Below are 23170 nucleotides of genomic sequence, written 5' to 3'. Positions count from 1 at the left end.
GACATAAACATTTGAAATTCGGCATGGACATTTGGCTTGGTAAACTGAACAAAAAAGCCAATGAGAACATACCTCTATCTGCAACTATTTTACCGTGGTAACATAATAAATGTGTCATTGAAATGAATGGGGTTCAGAGTACTGGTCTTTGTTGTAGACTAAATAGATGCTCTACACCAGAAGTGGGCGAACTAAGGCCCGCGGACCAGATCTGGCCCGTTGCCCCTTTTAATCCGGCCCGCCGGATAAAAAATTTGTACAGAATTAAGGTTTGATATGAATGATTGCGTTAATTTCATTTTGACTTGTAGTGACATGTATTTAACACCAGGTGTCACTGTTGGTGCAGTGAACCTTCCTCTACTGGTCCGATCAGAACCCACCTGCAGTAATTTCAAAGAAAAGAAAAGTTGACAGTGAGTGCCGGGTGTTTAAGAAAGAATGGACGCTTAAATACTTTTTTACTGAAGTCTGGTCCAAGGCTGTATGTATTTGCCAGGAATCTGTTGCGGTTTTAAAAGAATACAACATCAGCCGCCACTTTTCCACCAAGCATGCTAATTACGGCAGCACCCTTTCAATACAAGAACGTACTGAGACCGCTGACAGGTTGGTAGCTAGCCTGCAGGCTCAGCAAAACACCTTTATACGAGCAACTTCCATCCAAGAAGCAAGCACGAAGGCAAGTTATTTACTGGCATTCAAACTAGCCAAAGCCAGCAAGCCTTTCTCCGAAGGAGAGTTTCTTAAAGAGTGCATGGCAGAGACAGCAAGTATTTTATGTCCAGAGAGCAAGAACAAATTTGAAAAAAATAAGCTTATCACGCAGATCAGTGATTCGCCATATTGTAGTAATTGACGAACACTTAACAAGCAAGCTAAACAAAAAAGCGGAGTCATTTACATTATATTCTTTGGCACTGGACGAAAGCACTGATATAAAGGACACCGCTCAGCTTTTAATTTTTATCAGAGGAATTAATGAGAATTTCGAGATAACGGAGGAGTTTTTGGATATGGAATCCCTGAAAGGAAAAACACGGGGAGAGGATTTATTTAACAGCGTGTCAGCGGTCATACAGAGGCACAAGTTACCTTGGAGTGCGCTCGCCAACATTGCCACAGATGGATCACCAAATCTGACGGGAAAAAACGTCGGGATGCTCAAGAGAATTCAGGACAGAGTGAAAGAGGACAACCCTGAGCAGGAGGTAATTTTCCTACACTGCATAATTCACCAGGAAGTACTGTGTAAATCCGTGCTGAAGCTTGACCACATAGTGAAGCCAGTTATTAAACTCGTTAACTTTATTCGAGCGAGGGGACTTCACGATCGTCAGTTTATTCATTTTCTTGAAGAAACTGACGCTGATCACACGGACTTACTTTACCATTCTAATGTCCGCTGGTTAAGTATGGGAAAAGTATGTCAACGTGTGTGGGAGCTCAAACAGGAGATTATTTAATTTTTAGAGCAACATGGGAATACTGACAATTTTCCTGAGCTGAATGACACAGATTGGCTTTGTGATTTAGCTTTTACTGTGGACATACTGACATACATGAATGAGCTGACTGCAAAGGTACAAGGAAAAAAACAGTTTGAGCATGAAATGTAAGCAAACGTCAGAGCCTTCAAAACTAAGCTGCTTTTATTTTCGAAGCAAATATCAGACAAGTCATTTGCTCATTTTCCCACACTGGCTACGTTAAAAGAGGCCCCGCAACATGTGAAAAAATATATGAAATCACTGGATGACCTGCATGAGGAATTCTGCCGTCGGTTTTGTGATTTTGGAAAAATTGACAGGGCACTTCAGCTGGTGTCATGTCCCTTCTCACAAGACCCAGAAATGGTGCCACAGGAGTTGCAGTTGGAACTGATTGATCTCCAGCGTGACATGACGTTAAAGGACAAGTTTAACTCCCTGAAACTGGATGAGTTTTATGCTTCATTAAGTGCAGTCAAATTTCCAAACATCCAGAAGATGGCAAAGAGGATGCTGGTGTTGTTTGGCTCTACATATGTGTGTGAACAGACTTTTAGTGTGATGAACACCAACAAAGCACCCCACAGATCCCAGATGACTGATGAACACCTCAGATCTGTTCTGAGAATTGCCACAACAGGATTACCACCAGATTTTGATGCACTGGCTAAAATGGGTGATCAACAACACTGTTCTCATTAAAAAGTATGTTAATACTTTATTGATTTTTCTGTTTATGTTTGATATGTACTGTTAACAAATGCATTTTTTTATATTATCGTATCTTGTGCTGACCCAGTCCGTCTGTCAAATTTTAAAAGTCAATGTGGCCGCTGAGCCAAAAAGCTTGCCCACCCCTGCTCTACACTAATCCAATGATGGCCTAAGATTCAAGACTGGCAAAAAAATTTGTATTTTCATGTGCAAAAAAATGTACGTATCCAAATGACTCAGTAGCGCCACCTCAAAAATCAAAATACATTACGGCAATGAGAGACCTTTTTCATCGTAGACAAATGAAATTTGGTACAAACATAGAACATGTCAAGACAAGCAAAAAATTATATTATGACCCCACCCTAAACCCTACAGGAAGTCGGCCATTGTGGGCGGAACCCCATTTTTTTCAAATTTTAACTCTCACATTTGGATTTTTTACGCCGTGGATTTTCATTCAAGAAACTTACAAAATGGTCACAATTAACTAGACCCATGTGGGATTATAGGCTACTCTCTTGGATTTTTTTAAGTCATAAAATGTGAGTGTGGCCAGCCTGCAAAGAAAAAAGACGTTTTTTGAAGTTTTAAATGGCCCGTAGCTCAAACATGCAGTGTCCTATTTTCTGGCATTAATATACGTTTTGTTCAAAATCTTATTTTGAGTGCATAGATATGCAATTTACATATGTCAAATATTACATTACTCCACAGCGCCCCCTTGAAATTTTAAATGGTACGCAAAAAAAATTACTTTGTCACAAACATTTGAAATTTGGCATGGACATCCCTATTCCTATACTGAACAAAAAAGCCAAATAGAACATACCTCTATTTTCAAAGGTGTTGCCATGGCAACGTCTGACATTTTTCATTGAAATACATGGGTTTTGGTTAACAGGGATGAAAAATGATTACTATCATAGAACACTGAAATTTGGTACACATATTCCTCTCATCATACTGAACAAAAAAGCCAATGAAGACATACCTCTGTTTCCAACCGTGCAGGCGTGACAATGTCATAAATTGTCTCATTGGAATGAATGGAGTAGTATTACTGAGACACTGATTTTGGAGGGAGGGCGATGTAAGCGGGAACGAAAGGCAGGATCTTCGCGGTGGCGTGTACCCCGCGGTCGCAAGGGGTGGCGAGGGCCTTTATCACTGCTTGCAGTTTAAATTCTGTTTAAATCTATGTTGAAAGTTTTGGAAATTAAGTCTATGATTTGTAATTGCTTTTAAGAATCCGTTTTGTGATGTGTTGAAATGTGTGTGTGATGTAATGTAACTGTGCTGCTGTCTTGGCCAGGACTCCCTTGAAAAAGAGATTAGTAATCTAAATGGGACTTTCCTGGTTAAATAAAGATTTACCAGATTAACCAATCTGCCGATTTATATTTCTTCAATCATTTAGTGTGATTAATTATTAGTTTCAATTTCCTATTTTATAAAAATCATCATAAATATATAGCTATTGCTACTCATGCACATTGCCCAGCCTCACCCAGAGCCACATCCAAAGACGCATAAAAGAGAAATATGTTTTTGGGAAATCCAGGCTAAACTTTTACTATAGTCTAGTATACTGCTGCCAACAATGCCAAAACCGAAGAGATAATAGCAGAGTTGAATTAGCAGGATGACCAAAGACGTGCTGCAATCATAGCTTGGCCCTTTACCAGCAGAGTGCTGATCCATGACCTACAGCAAGCATTCGTCCACTCGTCACCGTTGTCAGAACGAGAGACAGATGTGTTGGGATGCTTTTTCAGATGATGAGGGACAGGGCCAAAGTGTGTTGTTTTATTACGCCGCACTGCCTTTAAAACAACGTGTAGCAAACTTGTAGCGCATGCAACTCAGAAAGCAGGGAATTGATATTTTGAATTTGGATGTTGAGTTGGGTTAGATCAGAAGAATCAGGTAGCGGCTCGGTGGGAGGTGGGAGGGCAATATAATAGTACAGGTGGACACAAAGATTTATTTTTTAGTGGCTGGTACCATATATTAAAAGTGAAAAGACATACAAACAAATACCCAATATTTACAAATCTGCAGAATAAATAGTGTCAAGCTTGAAAAGGATTTTGTCTTAATATTTAACCTTTGAGTTAAGGCAAATTGAGTTAACTTCTTGGATTAAAGGTTGTTTCACAATAAACACAATGCAACACTTGAGGTAACAACTTCCCAAAACAGGAGGCACACAATGGAAAAGATTCACAATAAACAAAAATGATTTGCCACTGATGTGGGTTTAAATGTCCATAGGATAATCCAGATTGTCCATGTGCTGATAAAGGTCCTTGAGGCTATGGCTGTGTGAGTGTGTTTGAGTCTTTGGGAGTGACAGGCTGCAGCAGCCTCCTACCAGACCGCAGAAGGATGTAGAATTGAATGTGTGATATTCTGGTTCTTTGTAGGACTCCTAGCTTGCCATCAGATATGGTACCCAACCCGGGCACACCTGGCCTGTATTACGCAGACAGGACCAACTTTTAGCAAAATGCTATCGCTTAGTTTAGGCTAGCAGTCAGTATACACAAAGTTTCAAGTAAAAATACTGTTTGCATAAATACAAGAGGCAGTTTACAATTGGCTCAACAGAAGTGCATTGAATAAACTTACAACCACTTGGCTTTAAGTTTGGCCAAGGAACAAAAAGCTACATTAGCTTAAAATGAATTTAAATTGGATACATTAGCACAACAATGCACCATGATATATTGACAGGTGAAACAAGGTACAAGATGGCGTATTGTGATGCTAATGCTCCGTAGCAAACAACCAAACAGACAGACTCACCAAATCCCCCGTTTATATCGGCCACAGCAGTCTATACTCAGCGTCAGTGGTGGTGGTAAGGGCTCCTACAAGTTTACAAAGTGTAGCAAAGTTTTAGGACACGGATGGCATTATTTATGTAAAAAATAGCGAAGACACAATACCTGTGCAGCTGTCCTGTTGCGCTTTCCTCCCAGTACTGGCAGGAGAGGAGCACAGCTACATTCTATGGAGCGCTATTAACACGCAATTGGTCGAGGTGGTCACATGAGTCAAACAAAGTCATGTGGTGCTTTCACATGACACGTAAAATGGGAATTTATATATTTGACTGCAGATTAGCGTATTTTACACCTGGGTTACAAGCCTAGACTCATGCACTTTTAATTTACATCACTTTTAATACACTGTTGGTGCAGAAACTGGAACCGTATATCCTCTGCAGATAATTTGCACCTGTTTAATGCTAAATTTCTATAAAGTTTTTGCTCTCATTGTCTTGATAAATAAAGCAGCAGCTCGCTAAGCAACTTCCACTCCTCCTTTTTTGTAAATTTTAGAGTCCCATTCCATCACCAAGTTTAAACAAGATGAAAAAGAAAAGTCTATTAATTAGGGAAAATTTATAGTAGTTGTCCATTGACTCAACAGTATTGAGTTGGGTACAGTCAGTAGAAAAGGACCACTCCTGAATGATGAATGAGAGATTACACTTTTGGGCATAGTTGCTCAAAATATTTTCTTAACCCAAAACATGCCCTCTAGGTCAAATCGTCCAGCTAAGTTAGTCCTGACCAAGACTAGCTCAAGATCTGGGGATGGGTCCTCAGTCATATGCACAGAACACATTTTTTTGGTGGTATAAATACTCTGTATGCGTTTACATTTGTCAGCTGAGGGTGAGACGACCCTGCTAGGGACAACAGCTCTTTGGCAATTGTGCACAGTTGATTCAATAAACCAGACTCTTTGATTCAAGACAACTTCTCTGTTGATTTTATATCTTTAAGGCTTTTCACTATTATAAATTCAGGTTGATGGGGAAAATGGCGCATCAACACAAAAGACTGTATAAAGAAGTGGACTAAGGGTATGTGATGTCACCCACAGCGTTGGCTCCAGCCAAATGAAGCTCAGCGATGCCAGCAGAGTATTATAGCAACCAAAGAGGCAATCACAAGTGAGGGGGTTGAATGTAACGCCCCCTCCCCTTAACAGCTGATTTAGAAGGGAGTGGGCACTTAGGAACTCTGTCAGTCAAGCCTGTTGGGAGCGCTAGCTAGTGGAAGCGACCTTGGTGAAAGAGGGCATCTCATTGGTGTGTTATTAAGGTTCATATCTTGATTTAGGGACACAATTGTGAAATACAAAACCCTGGATTACATAGTGTGCGTTAAAACAAACATTTTAAGGTTAGAATGACGAGAAAGAGGAACGACAAATTTTCAGTAGAAAATTAATTGGAGCCAGAGCTGATGGAGCCAAAAGCTTGTCCATGCTCATTTCCTATTTGGAATGTGGCAACTGGCAGGTTAGTTATGTTCATATATACATACAGTTTATGATCCAGACAGGGGTCAGTGACCAAAACAAACATCTCAGTATTTTTTGAGAGTATCCCGATAATCAAATTCAGATCATTAATCTAACAGAGATGGATTAAAATATGTCTTTAAATGTATTAGCTGAGGTTTAAGAAAAAAAAAAAGTATTTACCCTTATTTAGAATTTTACATATTCCATCCATTTTCTTCCGCTTTATCCGGAGGCAGCAGTTTCAGCATGTAGGCCCAGACTTCCCTATCCACACACTTCCTCCAACTCTTCCGGGAGGATCCCGAGGCATTCCCAGGCCAGCCGAGAAACACAGTGCCTCCAGTGTGTCCTGGGTCTTACCCGGAGTCTTCTTCCGCTGGGCCGTGCCCGGAACACCTCGCTAGGGAGTCGTCCAGGAGGCATCCGCAATAGATGCCTGAGTCACCTCAACTGGCTCCTCTCCTCTTTACATAATTATCAATTTATTTATTTTTCCAACATTCATGATATTATGGCTATTTTGATATCTCGCCCAAATCTATGAAGCTCATCCAGGCACAGGGAGGACATGCAAACCCCACACTGCCAGGCTAACCACTCTGCCACGTACAGGGGCCTTCAATTTGCTGTTGTAGTGTAACCAGGGCCGTGTGGCTCTTTGTAGAAAAGGTCTTTGTGAGCACCCTCCCCTGACATTTGAGATGCGAGAATGGAACGCTGCTCTGCTTCAAGAAAAGGCCAGACCCAATCTTCTTGAGTTTTTACAGCCTCCACAGCACAAGAAGCGTGCACAGAATGAGAAATGCCTTCTTGAAATGAGACTACCGCAGAAGCTATCATTAAGCTATCATCAGTGTCCCCAAGGCAGCCAAATAATTGCTTTTCTCTTACAACAACTTTTCTCTCCACATACTGGTACACTGAAGGGATAGTATGTGGATTTTATAGGGGAAAAACCTACATACACTGGTAATAAATAGGAGAAGATGAAAAGGCTGGCAAGGCTTTAATCTGAGCTTTGTTTTAACACAATCTGATAAAGAACTGATGAAGCTAGCCCATTAGTCAAATTTTTTCCTGTATGTTTTTGTTAGTTCTAGTTAGTCATTAGTTGATTTAATTTTGCTCTCGGTCTTTTTGTTTCGCGCCCAGGAGCTTTTAACTAGCATGAGCCTGGCGGCCATGGTTCTCGACCGGAAAAAGGTGGTTTGCTCTCTCCGGGTGGGTGGTGAGTCTCTGCCCCAAGTGGAGGAGTTCAAGTATCTCGGGGTCTTGTTCACGAGTGAGGGAAGGATGGAGCGTGAGATTGACAGGCGGATCGGTGCAGCGTCTGCAGTGATGCGGTCGCTGTATCGGTCCGTTGTGGTAAAGAAGGAGCTGAGCCGGAAGGCGAAGCTCTCGATTTACCGGTCAATCTACGTTCCTACCCTCACCTATGGTCATGAGCTTTGGGTAATGACCGAAAGGACAAGATCGCGGATACAAGCGGCTGAAATGGGCTTCCTCCGCAGAGTGGCCGGGCGCACCCTTAGGGATAGGGTGAGGAGCTCGGTCACACGGGAGGAGCTCGGAGTAGAGCCGCTGCTCCTACACGTTGAGAGGAACCAGCTGAGGTGGCTCGGGCATCTGCTCAGGATGCCTCCTGGACGCCTCCCTAGGGAGGTGTTCTGGGCATGTCCCACCGGGAGGAGGCCCCGGGGAAGACCCAGGACACGCTGGAGGGACTATGTCTCTCGGCTGGCCTGGGAACGCCTTGGGGTCCCACCGGAGGAGCTGGAGGACGTGTCCGGGGTGAGGGAAGTCTGGGAGTCCCTGCTTAGACTGCTGCCCCCGCGACCCGGCCCCGGATAAGCGGAAGAAAATGGATGGATGGATGAGCCTGGTATGCTCACTCTCTGCTCGCTGATGTCTGGTCCTGTGCACCAGACCCCAGCCCTCCCCCCTGCTGGCTCACCTATTACAGATCCTTAGCTTTTGTTAGCTTACCTTCTTTTTATTTGGCCTGGTAAGTCCGGATGCCCAGTTTTAGTTATTTATTTTGTGTTGGGATAGTTTATGGGTTGTTTTTCATTAGGGTAAGCACAGCGCAGCGTTGGCAGCTGTTGGCCATGGTCTTTTTCCTTTTTTCCTTTGTGTTTTTAGACATGGGATCCTTAAGGGTCTTTTCCAAGGTCTTTAAAAAAAAAAAAAAAAAAAAAAAAGCTTTGAACCCTTATCTTTGTTTCCTGTTTCATTCCTTCCTTAAATATGTTTTGATCTACTTTTCAGTCATAACACAGTCACTCTCAGTTTCCTTCAAAAATCAAACTCCTAAACAGGACCATGATCAGAGTTTTCAGACTATATAACTTTTTTTTCAGTGTTAGCTAATGTGTGCATTGTGTCACCATGGTAACTAGTGAACATTCCGCCATGTTTATCGGTGTGTGCACCGATCCGCCTGTCAATCTCCCGCTCCATCCTTCCCTCACTCGTGAACAAGACCCTGAGATACTTGAACTCCTCCACTTGGGGCAGAGACTCACCACCCACCCGGAGAGAGCAAACCACCTTTTTCCGGTCAGGAACCATGGCCTCGGATTTGGAGGAGCTGATTCTCATCCCAGCCACTTCACACTTGGCTGCAAACCGCCCCAGTGCCTGCTGCAGGTCCTGGCTCGAAGAAGCCATCAGGACAACATCATCTGCAAACAGCAGAGATGAAATCCTGTGGTTCCCAAACCAGGCCCCCTCCAGCCCCTGGCTGCGCCTAGAAATTCTGTCCATAAATATAATGAACAGAACCGGTGACAAAGGGCAGCCCTGGCGGAGTCCAACATGCACCGGGAACAGGTCTGACTTACTGCCGGCAATGCGAACACAGCTCCTGCTCCGGTCATACAGGGACCAGACAGCCCTTAGCAAAGAGCCCCGGACCCCATACTCCCAGAGCACCCCCCAAAGGGCACCACGAGGGACACGGTCGAATGCCTTCTCCAGATCCACAAAACACATGTGGACTGGTTGGGCATACTCCCATGAGCCCTCAAGGACCCGATGAAGAGTATAGAGCTGGTCCAGTGTTCCACGACCAGGACGAAAACCACACTGCTCCTCCTGAATCCGAGGTTCGACTATCGGTCGGATTCTCCTCTCCAGTACCCTGGAATAGACCTTACCGGGAAGGCTGAGGAGTGTGATTCCCCTGTAATTGGAACACACCCTCCGGTCCCCCTTCTTATACAGAGGGACCACCACCCCAGTCTGCCATTCCACAGGCACTGTCCCCGACCGCCACGCGATGTTGCAGAGACGTGTCAGCACAGACAGCCCCACAACATCCAGAGACTTGAGGTACTCAGGACGGATCTCGTCCACCCCCGGAGCCTTGCCACCGAGGAGCTTGCCAACCACCTCAGTGACTTCAGCCAGGGTGATGGACGAGTCCGCCTCTGGGTCCCCAGTTTCTGCTTCCTCCTCGGAAGACGTGACAGTGGGATTGAGGAGATCCTCAAAGTATTCCTTCCACCGCCCGACAACATCCCCAGTCGAGGTCAGCAGCTCTCCACCCGCACTGTAAACAGTGTTGGTGAAGCACTGCTTCCCCCTCCTGAGGCGTCGGACGGTTTGCCAGAATCTCTTTGAGGCCGTTCGATAGTCCTTCTCCATGACCTCTCCGAACTCCTCCCAACCCCGAGTTTTTGCCTCTGTGACTGCCCGAGCCGCGGCACGCTTGGCCCGCCGGTACTCATCAGCTGCCTCAGGAGTCCCACGAGCCAACAAGGCTCGATAGGACTCCTTCTTCAGCTTGACGGCATCCCTTACTTCCGGTGTCCACCACCGGGTTCGGGGATTGCCGCCGCGACAAGCACTACAGACCTTACGACCACAGCTACGAGCAGCCGCATCGACAATAGAGGTGGAGAACATGGCCCACTCGGAGTCCATGTCTCCAACCTCCCCCGGAATCAGGGAGAAGCTCTCCCGGAGGTGGGAGTTGAAGACCCCCCTGACAGAGGGCTCCGCCAGACGCTCACAATGCGCTTGGGTCTGCCAGGTCTGTCCGGCTTCCTCCTCCGCCAGCGGATCCAACTCACCACCAGGTGGTGATCAGTTGACAGCTCAGCCCCTCTCTTCACCCGAGTGTCCAAGACACGTGGTCGGAGGTCAGATGACACGACAACAAAGTCGATCATCGACCTCCGACCTAGAGTGTCCTGGTGCCATGTGCACCGATGGACACCCTTGTGCTCGAACATGGTGTTTGTTATGGACAAGCTGTGACTAGCACAGAAGTCCAATGACAAAACACCGCTCGGGTTCAGATCGGGGAGGCCGTTCCTCCCAATCACGCCCCTCCAAGTGTCACTGTCGTTACCCACATGGGCGTTGAAGTCCCCCAGGAGAACAACAGAGTCCCCGGTTGGTGCACTGTCTAGTACCCCTCCCAGGGACTCCAAGAAGGCCGGGTACTCTGCACTGCTGTTTGGCCCGTAGGCCGACACAACAGTGAGAGACCTGTCCCCGACCCGGAGGTGCAGGGACGCGACCCTCCGTTCACCGGAGTGAACCCCAACACGCAGCGGCTGAGCTGTGGGGCAATGGGCAAGCCCACACCAGCTCGCCGCTGCTCCCCGCGGGCAACGCCAGAGAAATGGAGAGTCCAACCCCTCTCAAGAAGTTGGGTTCCAGAGCCCGAGCTGTGCGTGGAGGTGAGGCCGACTATATCTAGCCGGTAACGCTCAACCTCCCGCACAAGCTCAGGCTCCTTCCCCCCCAGCGAGGTGACGTTCCACGTCCCCAGAGCTAGTCTCCATGTCCGGAGATCCGGTCGTCGAGGTCCCCACCTTCGACTGCCGCCCGGATCTCTTTGCACCTGCCCCGCATGGCTCCTCCCGCAGGTGATGGGTCCACGGGAGGACGGCCCCACGTCGTTCCTTCGGGCTGGGCCCGACCGGGCCCCGTGGGGAAAGGCCCAGCCACCAGGCGCTCACTGTGACATCATTAAACTCTATTTGTGAATTCAATCTGTTTGTAGAGTGCAGCTTCCTGTTATAGGCAACATTTTGAAAACTATTCACCATTCAAACGATTTTGAAAATTAATGTCTTAATGGCTTTTCATCAATCTGAAACACATGGGTAAGAGGGAGAGAGAATGCATTTATAACTGCTTGACAGGTGATTGGTTGAGAGGTAGAATGCTGCCACTGGCTGGCAGTGACAAACAGGTGGGACTTGGTTGTATTTCTGCTTCAGTTTAATTTCAATTATGAATTCTGTTGTATCTATAACCTTCACTGGCCCTTGTGGTGTTTTAAATGTGCTCCTTTGCTTCTCATGCATCACTGGCCTGGTCAGACTTCTCTTGATAATCTCCTGACCTTTCAGAGCAGACGCACAAACAGTGGTAAAGAGAGGAGGAGGGTGGGGAGCGGAGAAAAGAAGGAGGAGCAGGGGTAAAGTAAGAGGAGAGAGGGAGGAGAAGTGGAGGGGGAGGAGGAGGAGAGGTGTGGAGGGCGTGAGTAGATGAGGAGGAGGACAGGAAGGTACTTGTCTTGCTTGTGAAGCACTGAAGCTTCTGAATCAATAGGGGCCCGCGGCACTGCAGATTTTGGTAATGGCTGCTTCAGGGAGACAAGCTAACACCATGTCGATTGCGTGGCTGGTTCTTCTCTGGTTCGTTCTGTCGATAATCCACCATCCAGCGACAGCTTTGTTCCAGTACTCCACCTCTGAGTTTAAACTCCAGAGAATGCACCAGCGCCTGCTCTGCTCCAACACCCGGACATACTACTATATGTACCTCGCCGTAGGCCCATCCATCGGGGCTTGCGTCGGAACTTTGAGTATGATAACTCTACATCCATCCCGTCGTTTTGGTCCACTGCTCACTGCACAAAGAGAAACACCAGTCGCCGTGCTGAGCGTGTCCTGGCAGGCGTCCCGAGGGCAGCTAACACGGCTAGCACAACCATAGTCAACTTCGGTCTTCTTAACACCCGCTCTCTGACGAAAAGGGCCATCTCATCCAGGATCTTCTGGTGGACAGTAAGTTAGACCTGTTGCTTGACGGAAACGTGGCAGCAACAAAATTACTTCACTCATCTTAATGATGCTACTCCTCCGGGGTTTGTTTACTTTTCCCAACCTCGTGCTTCTGGTCGAGGGGGTGGTCTCGAGGTATTGTACCGCAAGAGCTTGACAGTAGTGCCTGTCAGTCATTTGAGGCCACCGTATGCCAGCTCTCCGGACCCGCTCCTACTATCATTGCCACTCTTTACCGACCACCAAAACCAAACAAGGATTTTATGTTAGACTTTGCCGCTTTCTTATCACATGTTTCCTCCCTTTCATCAAATATCATATTACTAGGGGACCTCAATTTACATATTCATTAATCATTCATTCATATCATTCTGACCGCACTCTTTATTGAGCTCAAATCCTTCACTTCTCATCCAGTCTCTATCTCCACAGGTGTTCCCCAGGGTTCTGTCCTCGGTCCCCTCCTATTCATTATCTATCTCCTCCCCCTTGGTCACATTTTCCAGAAACACCACATCCACTTCCACTGCTATGCAGATGACACCCAGCTCTATCTCTCTGGCAAACCAAACTCATCACTCCCACCATCAACCCTTCTTATCTGTATCAATGAAGTCAAATCCTGGTTCACCTCTAATTTTCTCAAACTCAATAGCAATAAAACTGAACTTCTCCTTATCGGCACCAAATCCACCCTAAACAAGATCAACAATTTCTCTATACCCATTGACGGCTCCTCCATCTCTCCTTCCCCTCAGGTTAAGAGTCTGGGTGTCATCCACGATAGCACACTTTCCTTCACTTCTCACATTAATAACATCACCCGCTCCGCCTATTTTCACCTACGCAACATTAATCGTCTCCGGCCCTCCCTCACACCACAGTCCACAGCCGTACTTGTACACAGCCTCGTCACTTCCCGCCTGGATTACTGCAATTCTCTTCTCTTTGGTCTCCCACAAAAAACACTCCATAAACTTCAGCTGGTTCAGAATTCAGCAGCTCGCATCATCACACGCACCCCTTCCATCAGCCACATCACACCCATCCTACAGCAACTTCATTGGCTCCCCATCTCACACTGCATCCAATATAAAATCCTGCTCCACACATTCAAAGCCATCCATAACCTTGCACCTCCATACCTCTCAGACCTCCTCCATATTGCCACACCCCCTCGCTCTCTCCGCTCCTTTTCCTCTCTCCATCTCTCTGTTCCCTCAGCCCGGCTTGTCCCCATGGGGAGCAGGGCCTTCAGCCGCTCCCCAGCTCTGGAACTCTCTCCCCCCTGACCTCCGCAATACTGACACACTCTCACACTTCAAAATCCAAACTCAAAACCCACTTGTTCAGACTGGCATATTCTTTATAATCCACAACTGCACTGTCCTTTTTCAATGTTTGTTTTTATCTGAATGCTTTTAACTGTATGTTCATGAATGTAGATTTTAACTGTCTTGTATTGTATTGTATTGTAAGGTGACCTTGAGTGCCCAGAAAGGCACCCTATAAATAAAATGTATTATTATTGTTATCATTACTGCTTCTATCACACATGAGCATTATAATATTTTTGGACTCAAAAAGTGGAATATCCATCCATCCATCCATCCATCCATTTTCTTCCGCTTATCCGGAGCCGGGTCGCGGGGGCAGCAGTCTAAGCAGGGACTCCCAGACTTCCCTCACCCCGGACACGTCCTCCAGCTCCTCCGGTGGGACCCCAAGGCGTTCCCAGGCCAGCCGAGAGACATAGTCCCTCCAGCGTGTCCTGGGTCTTCCCCGGGGCCTCCTCCCGGTGGGACATGCCCAGAACACCTCCCTAGGGAGGCGTCCAGGAGGCATCCTGAGCAGATGCCCGAGCCACCTCAACTGGTTCCTCTCAACGTGTAGGAGCAGCGGCTCTACTCCGAGCTCCTCCCGTGTGACCGAGCAGCTGTAATATAGGAAAAAGCGGAATATAAAAATCTAATATTCATAACAGAGAACAAATCTGATAGTAATATAATTATCAATACTATGAAGTATGTAAAACATATACAGAAACATACAGAGCCCGTGTATACCGTGCCTGTACTATACTATCCATACTATACTGTACTATACTATATTGTTATACTGCACTATACTATATTATTCTATACTGTGCTATACTATATTATTCTATACTGCACTATACTGTACTATACTGTTCTATACTATACTATACTATACTATACTAATGGTGTGTTGCAGATGGGGTGTAAGGTGTTACACTTTTTCCACATGTACATGCTGGGCTGTAACTACTTCTGGATGCTCTGTGAGGGCATCTACCTACACACACTCATTGTGGTGGCCGTATTCGCTGAGGAGCAGCACCTGCACTGGTACTACCTGCTAGGTTGGGGTAGGTCCTTCACACCATTATTACCTGCTGGGCTGGGGTAGGTTCTTCACACCATTATTACCTGCTGGGCTGGGGTAGGTCCTTCACACCATTATTACCTGCTGGGCTGGGGTAGGTTCTTCACACCATTATTACCTGCTGGGCTGGGGTAGGTCCTTCACACCATTATTACCTGCTCGGCTGGGTAAATCCTTTACATTGGTACTACCTGCTGGGCTGGAGTAGGTCCTTCACACTGGTACTACCTGCTGTGCTGGTGTAGGCCCTTCACACTGGTAGTCCCTGGTGGGCGAAGGTAGGGCCTTCACAGTAGAAGATCCTTCATACTAGTAATACTGCTCGGCTAGAGTAGGTCACTTGTAGTTCCTCATTGTCTTTTACTGAACTTGTGCATATTACAGGTTTTCTTTTTTTTTTTTTTCTCCAAGTTATGTCTACTTATGCTAACTTTATTGACCCGAGAACGCTAACCTACCATATGCACTTTGGCTTTAGGCAATATTTTCATAACAGAGATGTCCCAAACTGAAAGTTCAATGACTGGTCCTCTGCAGGGTTCCCTCTGGTGCCAGCCTCCATCCATGCAGTGGCCAGGAAGACCTACTTTGACGATAAGTGAGTTCTGCTCTACTATGTGTACATCATGCAGAATGTGAAGTGAAGAATAATGACCAAAATTAATATATACATTTTTTTCTGATAATGTGCTACAACATGTAGTTTTGTTCTGAGATGATGTACTGGATATTCCAACTTTGCATATCTTCAAAACAGCTGTTGTGTTATTAGTGATATTTTGTATATTTTGGTGTTGTATGCTTTTTGACTTGTGTTTTTTCCTGTAGCTGCTGGATGAGTGTGGAGACCCACCTGCTGTATGCGGTCCATGGGCCCATCGTGGCTGCCCTCCTGGTGAGTCTAATCACATCTGTTACATAAGAACTAAAATTAATGTTTTAGTTCCTAGCAGCATTGGTTCCTGATACTTTAGTTCCTACAAGTATTAGTTCCTGACAGCTTTAGTTCGTGATGCTTTAGTTCCTGACGCTTTAGTTCCTAACAACTTTAGTTTCTAACAGCTTTAGTTCCTGATGCTTTAGTTCCTAACAGCTTTAGTTCCTAACAGCTTTAGTTTCTAACAGCTTTAGTTCCTAACAGCTTTAGTTCCTGATGCTTTAGTTCCTAACAGCTTTAGTTCCTGATGCTTTAGTTCCTAACAGCTTTAGTTTCTAACAGCTTTAGTTTGTAACAGCTTTAGTTCCTAACAGCTTTAGTTCCTGATGCTTTAGTTCCTAACAGCTTTAGTTCCTAACAGCTTTAGTTCCTGACAGCTTTAGTTCCTAACAGCTTTAGTTCCTAACAGCTTTAGTTCCTGACAGCATTAGTTCATAACAGCTTTAGTTCCTGACAGCTTTAGTTCCTGATGCTTTAGTTCCTGACAGCTTTAGTTCCTAACAGCTTTAGTTCCTGACAGCTTTAGTTCCTGACAGCTTTAGTTCCTAACAGCTTTAGTTTCTAACAGCTTTAGTTCCTGACAGCTTTAGTTCCTGACAGCTTTAGTTCCTAACAGCTTTAGTTCTTAACAGCTTTAGTTTCTAACAGCTTTAGTTTTTTAACAGCTTTAGTTCTTAACAGCTTTAGTTCCTAACAGCTTTAGTTTCTAACAGCTTTAGTTCCTAACAGCTTTAGTTCCTAACAGCTTTAGTTTCTAACAGCTTTAGTTCCTGACAGCTTTAGTTCCTAACAGCTTTAGTTCCTAACAGCTTTAGTTCCTAACAGCTTTAGTTTCTAACAGCTTTAGTTCCTGACGCTTTAGTTCCTAACAGCTTTAGTTCCTAACAGCTTTAGTTTCTAACAGCTTTAGTTCCAGATGCTTTAGTTAATGATGTTTTAGTTCCTAATGTTTTAGTTACTGATGCTTCAACCTTGAAAGTATGCAACCTTCTCTCCTTCATTTGTACTAGACTTTTGTATTTGTCTTGCATGTGGGAGTTTGTAACAAAAATAAGCAAGGTATTATTTATCAAATGAAAACTTACATTACATGCTATACATAGTTCTTCCATCCTGATGCCTCATGACTTAAAATATGAATAGCTACTGTAGTCAGTTCTGGGTCACACACAGGAAAGCCTTTGACACAAAGATGTGTAATTAATCAAATTTCGATTATAATAACAATTATTACACCCGGTGATTATACTAAAACTGGCATAATCAAGATGATTAATTAATGACAGCTTTAGTTCCTGATGTTTTAGTTCCTGACAGTTTAATTTCTGATGCTTTAGTTCCTGACAACTTTAGTACCTGAGAGCTTTAGTGTCTTACTCTTTAGTTTCTGACGGTTAAGTTGCTGACACTTTAGTTCCTTACGGCTTTAGTACCTGACAGCTTTAGTTTCTTGCGCTTTAGTTTCTGACAATTAAGTTCCTGACGCTTTAGTTCCTGACACTTTAGTCCTGACAGCGTTAGTTCCTGACACTTTTTTCCTGATAGCTTTAGTTCCTGACAGGTTTAGTTCCTGACAGGTTTAGTTCCTGACGCTTTGGTACCTGACAGCTTTAGTTTCTTACGCTTTAGTTTCTGACAATTAAGTTCCTGATGCTTTAGTTCCTGACACTTAGTTCCTGACACTTTAGTTCCTGACACTTTTTTCCTGATAGCTTTAGTTCTTGACAGGTTTAGTTCCTGACGCTTTATATCCTGACAGTTTAGTCCCTGACACTTTAGTCCTGACAGCGTCAGTTCCTGACACTTTTTTCCTGATAGATTTAGTTTCTTACGCTTTAGTTCCTGACACTTTAGTTCCTGATGCTTTAGTACCTGACAGCTTTAGTTCCTGACACTTTAGTCCTGACAGCGTTAGTTCCTGACACTTTTTTCCTGATAGCTTTAGTTCTTGCAGGTTTAGTTCCTGACAGGTTTAGTTCCTGACGCTTTATATCCTGACGGTTTAGTTCCTGACACTTTAGTCCTGACAATGTTAGTTCCTGACACTTTTTTCCTGACACTTTTTTTCCTGATAGCTTTAGTTCCTGACAGGTTTAGTTCCTGACGCTTTATATCCTGATGGTTTAGTTCCTGACACTTTAGTCCTGACAGCTTTATTTCCTGACAGGTTTAGTTCCTGATGCTTTAGCACCGGACAGCTTTAGTTTTTTATGCTTTAGTTTCTGACAATTAAGTTCCTGATGCTTTAGTTCCTGACAGCTTTAGTTCCTGACACTTTAGTCCTGACAGCGTTAGTTCCTGACACTTTTTCCCTGATAGCTTTAGTTCCCGACGCTTTAGTACCTGACACTTTAGTTCCTGACACTTTAGTCCTGACAGCGTTAGTTCCTGACACTTTTTTCCTGATAGCTTTAGTTCCTGACGCTTTAGTACCTGACACTTTAGTTTCTGACACTTTAGTTCCTGACACTTTAGTCCTGACAGCGTTAGTTCCTGACACTTTAGTTCCTGACAATTTAGTACCTGACAGCTTTAGTTCCTGACACTTTAGTTCCTGACAGCTTTAGTTTTTTATGCTTTAGTTTCTGACACTTTAGTTCCTGACAATTTAGTTTCTGACAGCTTTAGTTCCTGACACTTTAGTTCCTGACAGCTTTAGTTCCTGACACTTTAGTCCTGACAGCGTTAGTTCCTGACACTTTATATCCTGATGGTTTAGTTCCTGACACTTAAGTTCTTGGCACTTTAGTTCCTAACAGCATTCGCTCGAAGAGGGGTGCGCTTGGGCCGGTGTGAACCCAACAGTCGCTCACAGTAAATGGCTCACGTCCAAGAGAACTTCAAACAGGAGGTCTCGGAGCGGCTCCACTTGTATTCTGGAGTGGGGAGAGTGCGTTGTGAACGCAACCAACCTCAGGCTAACCTACGCAGTCTGCTGTGACAGTAATGGTGCGTTCCCACCAAATGTGAATTGCGTGTCAGCTGCGTGTTTACATGTTAACCCCATGTAAAGCCGTGTCTACGCGCAACCAAAAGTTCTGCAGCATGAATAAAGCGAACTGGGCAACGCGATTCCCATGTTTTGAGCAAATCGAGCGCCGCAATTAAGTGAGTGGTACAGTAGTGCAAATTAAGCATTAACGTGGTGAATGGGGAAAACAGGAGGGGCACGTGAATGAAGTGGAGAATACGTCAGATTTGAAAAGTTGGACATTTCTGCGTCTATTCACGTCTTGTCAGAAAAACAGGGACAGTTTTTATAGTAACGTATGGTCTATATAATGTTGATATTGTAAATCATATCTCTCATCATTTACATAAATATTTGCCCTTTGGGTCTGTTTTATAGTGAAATTGAATCTTTTTTGGGTAGTGTACAAAAAATCTTTTATTTACAAATAATCATTATCAAATTTTGTCAAAGAAGCACAACCTAGCAAGTAAAAGGAAATAACAATAGCCAACTTGTCCCACCAGAGAGCGCCATATGACTCATGACATTGAAAATTAATATTTATAAATATATACCTATGTATTAGATGGCAACAACATCATAGAATAAATGTGTGGATTCCAAGTAAAAAAATGCTGTTTCCATAATGTAGTCCAAGTACGCAATTTTTCAAAATGAAAACCGCAGTTGATCTTTCCGGAGCGAATTTACTCGGATCACGTATATTTGTATGAATGGGCTCTGTAGAGGAGCTGTTTGACATGATCATCTGACATGGCAAATTGGATCAATTTAATATCAGCAATAGTCTCCTGCCTCCGTCTGCAAAGGTCGTTCAAAAAGCTTTTTTCCTCACGAACAGACCTCACAGTGTATTTAGCCACAGGTGAACATTAACACGGCATTGAGTCACTTACCCTTCAGAACACTATCACAACACAGTCAGTGTCCATCCTGCCAATTAAACTACTGCAAATTGCATCAGGTTTGTGAAGTTGTTCTATGCTTTTGTATATTTATAAAAAATGGCGGTAGCCTTGATGTAGCCTTGTGGGCTGAGCTCTGGACAGAAATGCACAACTAACAATAATATTTAGGCCTGAGCCCATACAGGGCGTAGGACCTATTGCTTCCGCAACAATGAGTGCATGGGCAAAGCAAAAATATTATTATGGCCATGCCCCCTGACAAACCGGAAGTCGGCCATCTTGGATTGAAAATTCAAAAAAGTCATCGTTTTCGCTGACCTTGCATTTTAATCAACTCCTCTAAAGGCCTGCAGGGCTGAAATTCACTGTACATCATCTAGACAAGTGGGGCATCAAAAGTTATCCAATTTATGATGATGCCTATCACAGTTTCCGTGCGGCGAAGCCGCAAAATTCCATCCAATTCCAATGTTTTCAAATTTCAAAATTTGCTCCCGTTTGCGTATACAAAGTCCAATTTGGCTCAAATTCGAATCAGTTGTAAAACTTTCCTGCCTAATTCTACTGTTTGTGAAAGAAATACATTTGGGGCAACAGCGCCCCCTACAGAATAACAAATACATTTGTATGGAAGGCTGAAAATTTAGTTTTCCCAAATGTTATCAAATTTGACACAAAATTTCTTTAGGTCATCCCAATCAATAAAGTCAATTAGACCCATGTTTTTTTGCACCATGTTGCCATGGCGATGCGCCAAACTGCCAATGTTATCCTAATGGGAAACCTCCCAATTTTTCCCATTCATGGGAACAATATTAGTTTCATGGGATAATGTGAAATTTGGCACCATAACTCTTCATGTCATCCTGATCAAAAAAGTCAATGGGACCCACGAGTGTCGTCTTTGTCATGTGACTTCCAAATACCAACAGAACACTGTGTAGATAAAGTACTGTATATAGCCTAACCACGTGTTTTTAAAACAATGAAAAATTAGGGCTGTTGTCATAGTGATTAAAAATGTAAAACTAACTTCCCTGACAGTTCAGAGTTTTGACCTGCATGGGCCAATGGAACATAGTACAACATATGATGTCACTGGAATCCCAGCTAATTAAAAAAAACCAAAAACAAAACACTTAACTGCAGCAACAAGAGGATCCACTGCAACAATGATGTAATGAAGTTATGTCTGAGCTTTTACATCCTTGGACACTGTGCTGAGGAACTGGCTCCTGTCTTCACCGACATCTTTAACACCTCCCTGGAGTCATGTCACGTCCCAGCCTGCTTCAAGCTGTCCACCATTGTCCCCATCCCCAGGAAGCCCAGGATCACTGGATTTAAAAACAACAGATCTGTGGTGCTGACGCCTGTAGTCATGAAGTCATTCGAGCGCCTGGTCCTGCACCACCTCAAGTCCTTCACCTCCCCCCTCCTGGACCCTCTGCAGTTTGCCTACAGAGCCAAACGGTCTGTAGACGACACCATTAACCTGGTCCTTCTCTTCATCCTCCACCATCTGGACTTCCCAGGAACCTACGTCAGGATCCTGTTTGTGGACTTCAGCTCTGCATTCAACACCATCCTCCCTGCTCTGCTCCAGGACAAGCTCGTGCCTGAATCACCTAACGGACCAGAGGTAACGAGTGTGGCTGTGGAAGAATGTCTCGGACACTCGGACTATCAGCACAGGAGCTCCACAGGGCTGTGTACTTTCTCCCCTGCTCTTCTCCCTGTACACCAACTGCTGCACCTCCAGCCACAACTCCGTCAAACTGGTTAAGTTTGCGGATGACACCACCCTCATCGGACTCATCTTGGACAGCGATGAGTCTGCCTACAGGAGGAATTTGGACCGGCTGGTGTCCTGGTGCAGCAACAACCTGGAGCTCAACACCAAGAAGACAGTGGAGATGATTGTGGGCTTCAGGAAAGTCACAGCCCCCCTGCCTCCCCTCACCCTGACGGACTCCCCCATCATCGCTGTGGATTCTTTCCACTTCCTGGGCACCTGCATCACCCAGGATCACAAGTGGAAGCCGACCATCAGCTCCCTCATCAAAAAAGCCCAGCTTAGGATGTTCTACCTGCGGCAGCTGAGGAAAGGCAAACTGCCAGTCCAGATGATGGTGCAGTTTTACACGGCCATCATTGAGTCCATCCTCACCTCCTCCATCACTGTGTGGTTCTCTGGGGCCACTGCCAGGGACAGACAGAGACTGCAGAGCATTGTGCGCTCTGCTGAGAAGGTGATTGGCTGCAGCCTTCCATCTCTTCCATCTCTACCTGTATGTCTCCAGGACTCGGGGGGAGCAGGCCGTATAGCAGCTGACACTTCTCACCCTGGACATGGACTATTTGAGCCACTTCCCTCTGGCAGGAGGCTACGGTCCATTGGGACCAGAACCTCTCGTCATAAGAACAGTTTCTTCCCCTCGGCTGTTTGTCCCATGAACACTTTATAATATCTGCACAAAACTGGACACTTTATAACACCGGTCACTTTAATAAGTCATGTTTGCACTGTTATTCTTTCTCTACCTCTATGTATTTTATTTTTAAGCATATATTTGTGCATGTCCTTATTTGTATTTATGCAGTATGTTTTTATGTTGCACTTTATCACCGCAGCAAGTCCCTAGTTTGTGAACTGTATTCACAGACGATGGCAATACAATAAAAGTGTTCTGATTCTAATTCTGAGGTAAAGAATTGGACTCTGCAGGAACGCATTAAGCAGCTTGAGGAAGAGCTGCGCATTGCAAAAGTCCACTCTGAACACATGAATCAAAATTTTGAGCTGCAGACCAAATCCAACAACCTTCTTCGAGAGTAAAAGGCTGCGGAATGGCAGTTTGAACACGAGAAGGTGAACCAGCCAATTTCCAACCCTGATCTTCTCACACAGCTGAGACAAGAGTTGCAATTATCTAACAAACAACAAAATAACTATAGAGATGCAATTTATAGACTTCAGAGTAGTCTTAATGAGAAAATCGTGACTACCAATCACCTGACTACCAATCACCACTACTACCAATTACCTTAAGAAGGTGGAGGAGGAGAACAAGAGACTAAAGGGATAGGTTCAAGAGCTGGCCAACCAGCACGACCAGCAATTGCAGCAGACCCAGACTGGCCCCGAATTTGATGGGGCCAGTCCAACATCTTCTTGATAATGAAATCCAGTCTCACAATAACTCATCATCAGTTACAAGGAGACTACAAGACTAGAACAAGAAATTGAAGGAACGTGTGAAGGTTCAGGAACAGCCCACTACCAATGCTTACCAACAAGGTCAGCTGAAGAAGGACAAGAAAAAATACGACCACCTCCTCAAAGAGTTCAACAAGAAGTCTGAGAAATGCAAGTGTTTGAAGTGTTT

At 44.8% G+C, this 23170-nt stretch overlaps 1 protein-coding gene across 1 annotated transcript in view; it reads left to right on the top strand.

Moving 5' to 3' along the window:
- The window catches only part of calcr (calcitonin receptor), a 203819-nt gene that overhangs the window by 159374 nt on the left and 21275 nt on the right, over window positions 1-23170 (top strand). The window contains exons 14-16 of the mRNA XM_055225250.1: window positions 14792-14945; window positions 15500-15560; window positions 15791-15857. Coding sequence (XP_055081225.1) covers window positions 14792-14945; window positions 15500-15560; window positions 15791-15857 — 282 coding nt within the window. The remainder of the gene's footprint in view (window positions 1-14791; window positions 14946-15499; window positions 15561-15790; window positions 15858-23170) is intronic.

The sequence above is a fragment of the Periophthalmus magnuspinnatus genome, chromosome 11 (assembly GCF_009829125.3).
Source record: "Periophthalmus magnuspinnatus isolate fPerMag1 chromosome 11, fPerMag1.2.pri, whole genome shotgun sequence".
NCBI classification, from domain to species: Eukaryota; Metazoa; Chordata; class Actinopteri; order Gobiiformes; family Gobiidae; genus Periophthalmus; species Periophthalmus magnuspinnatus.
The sequence above is the reverse complement of the archived record's forward strand: the minus strand, read 5'-3'. Positions and strand labels throughout refer to the sequence as shown.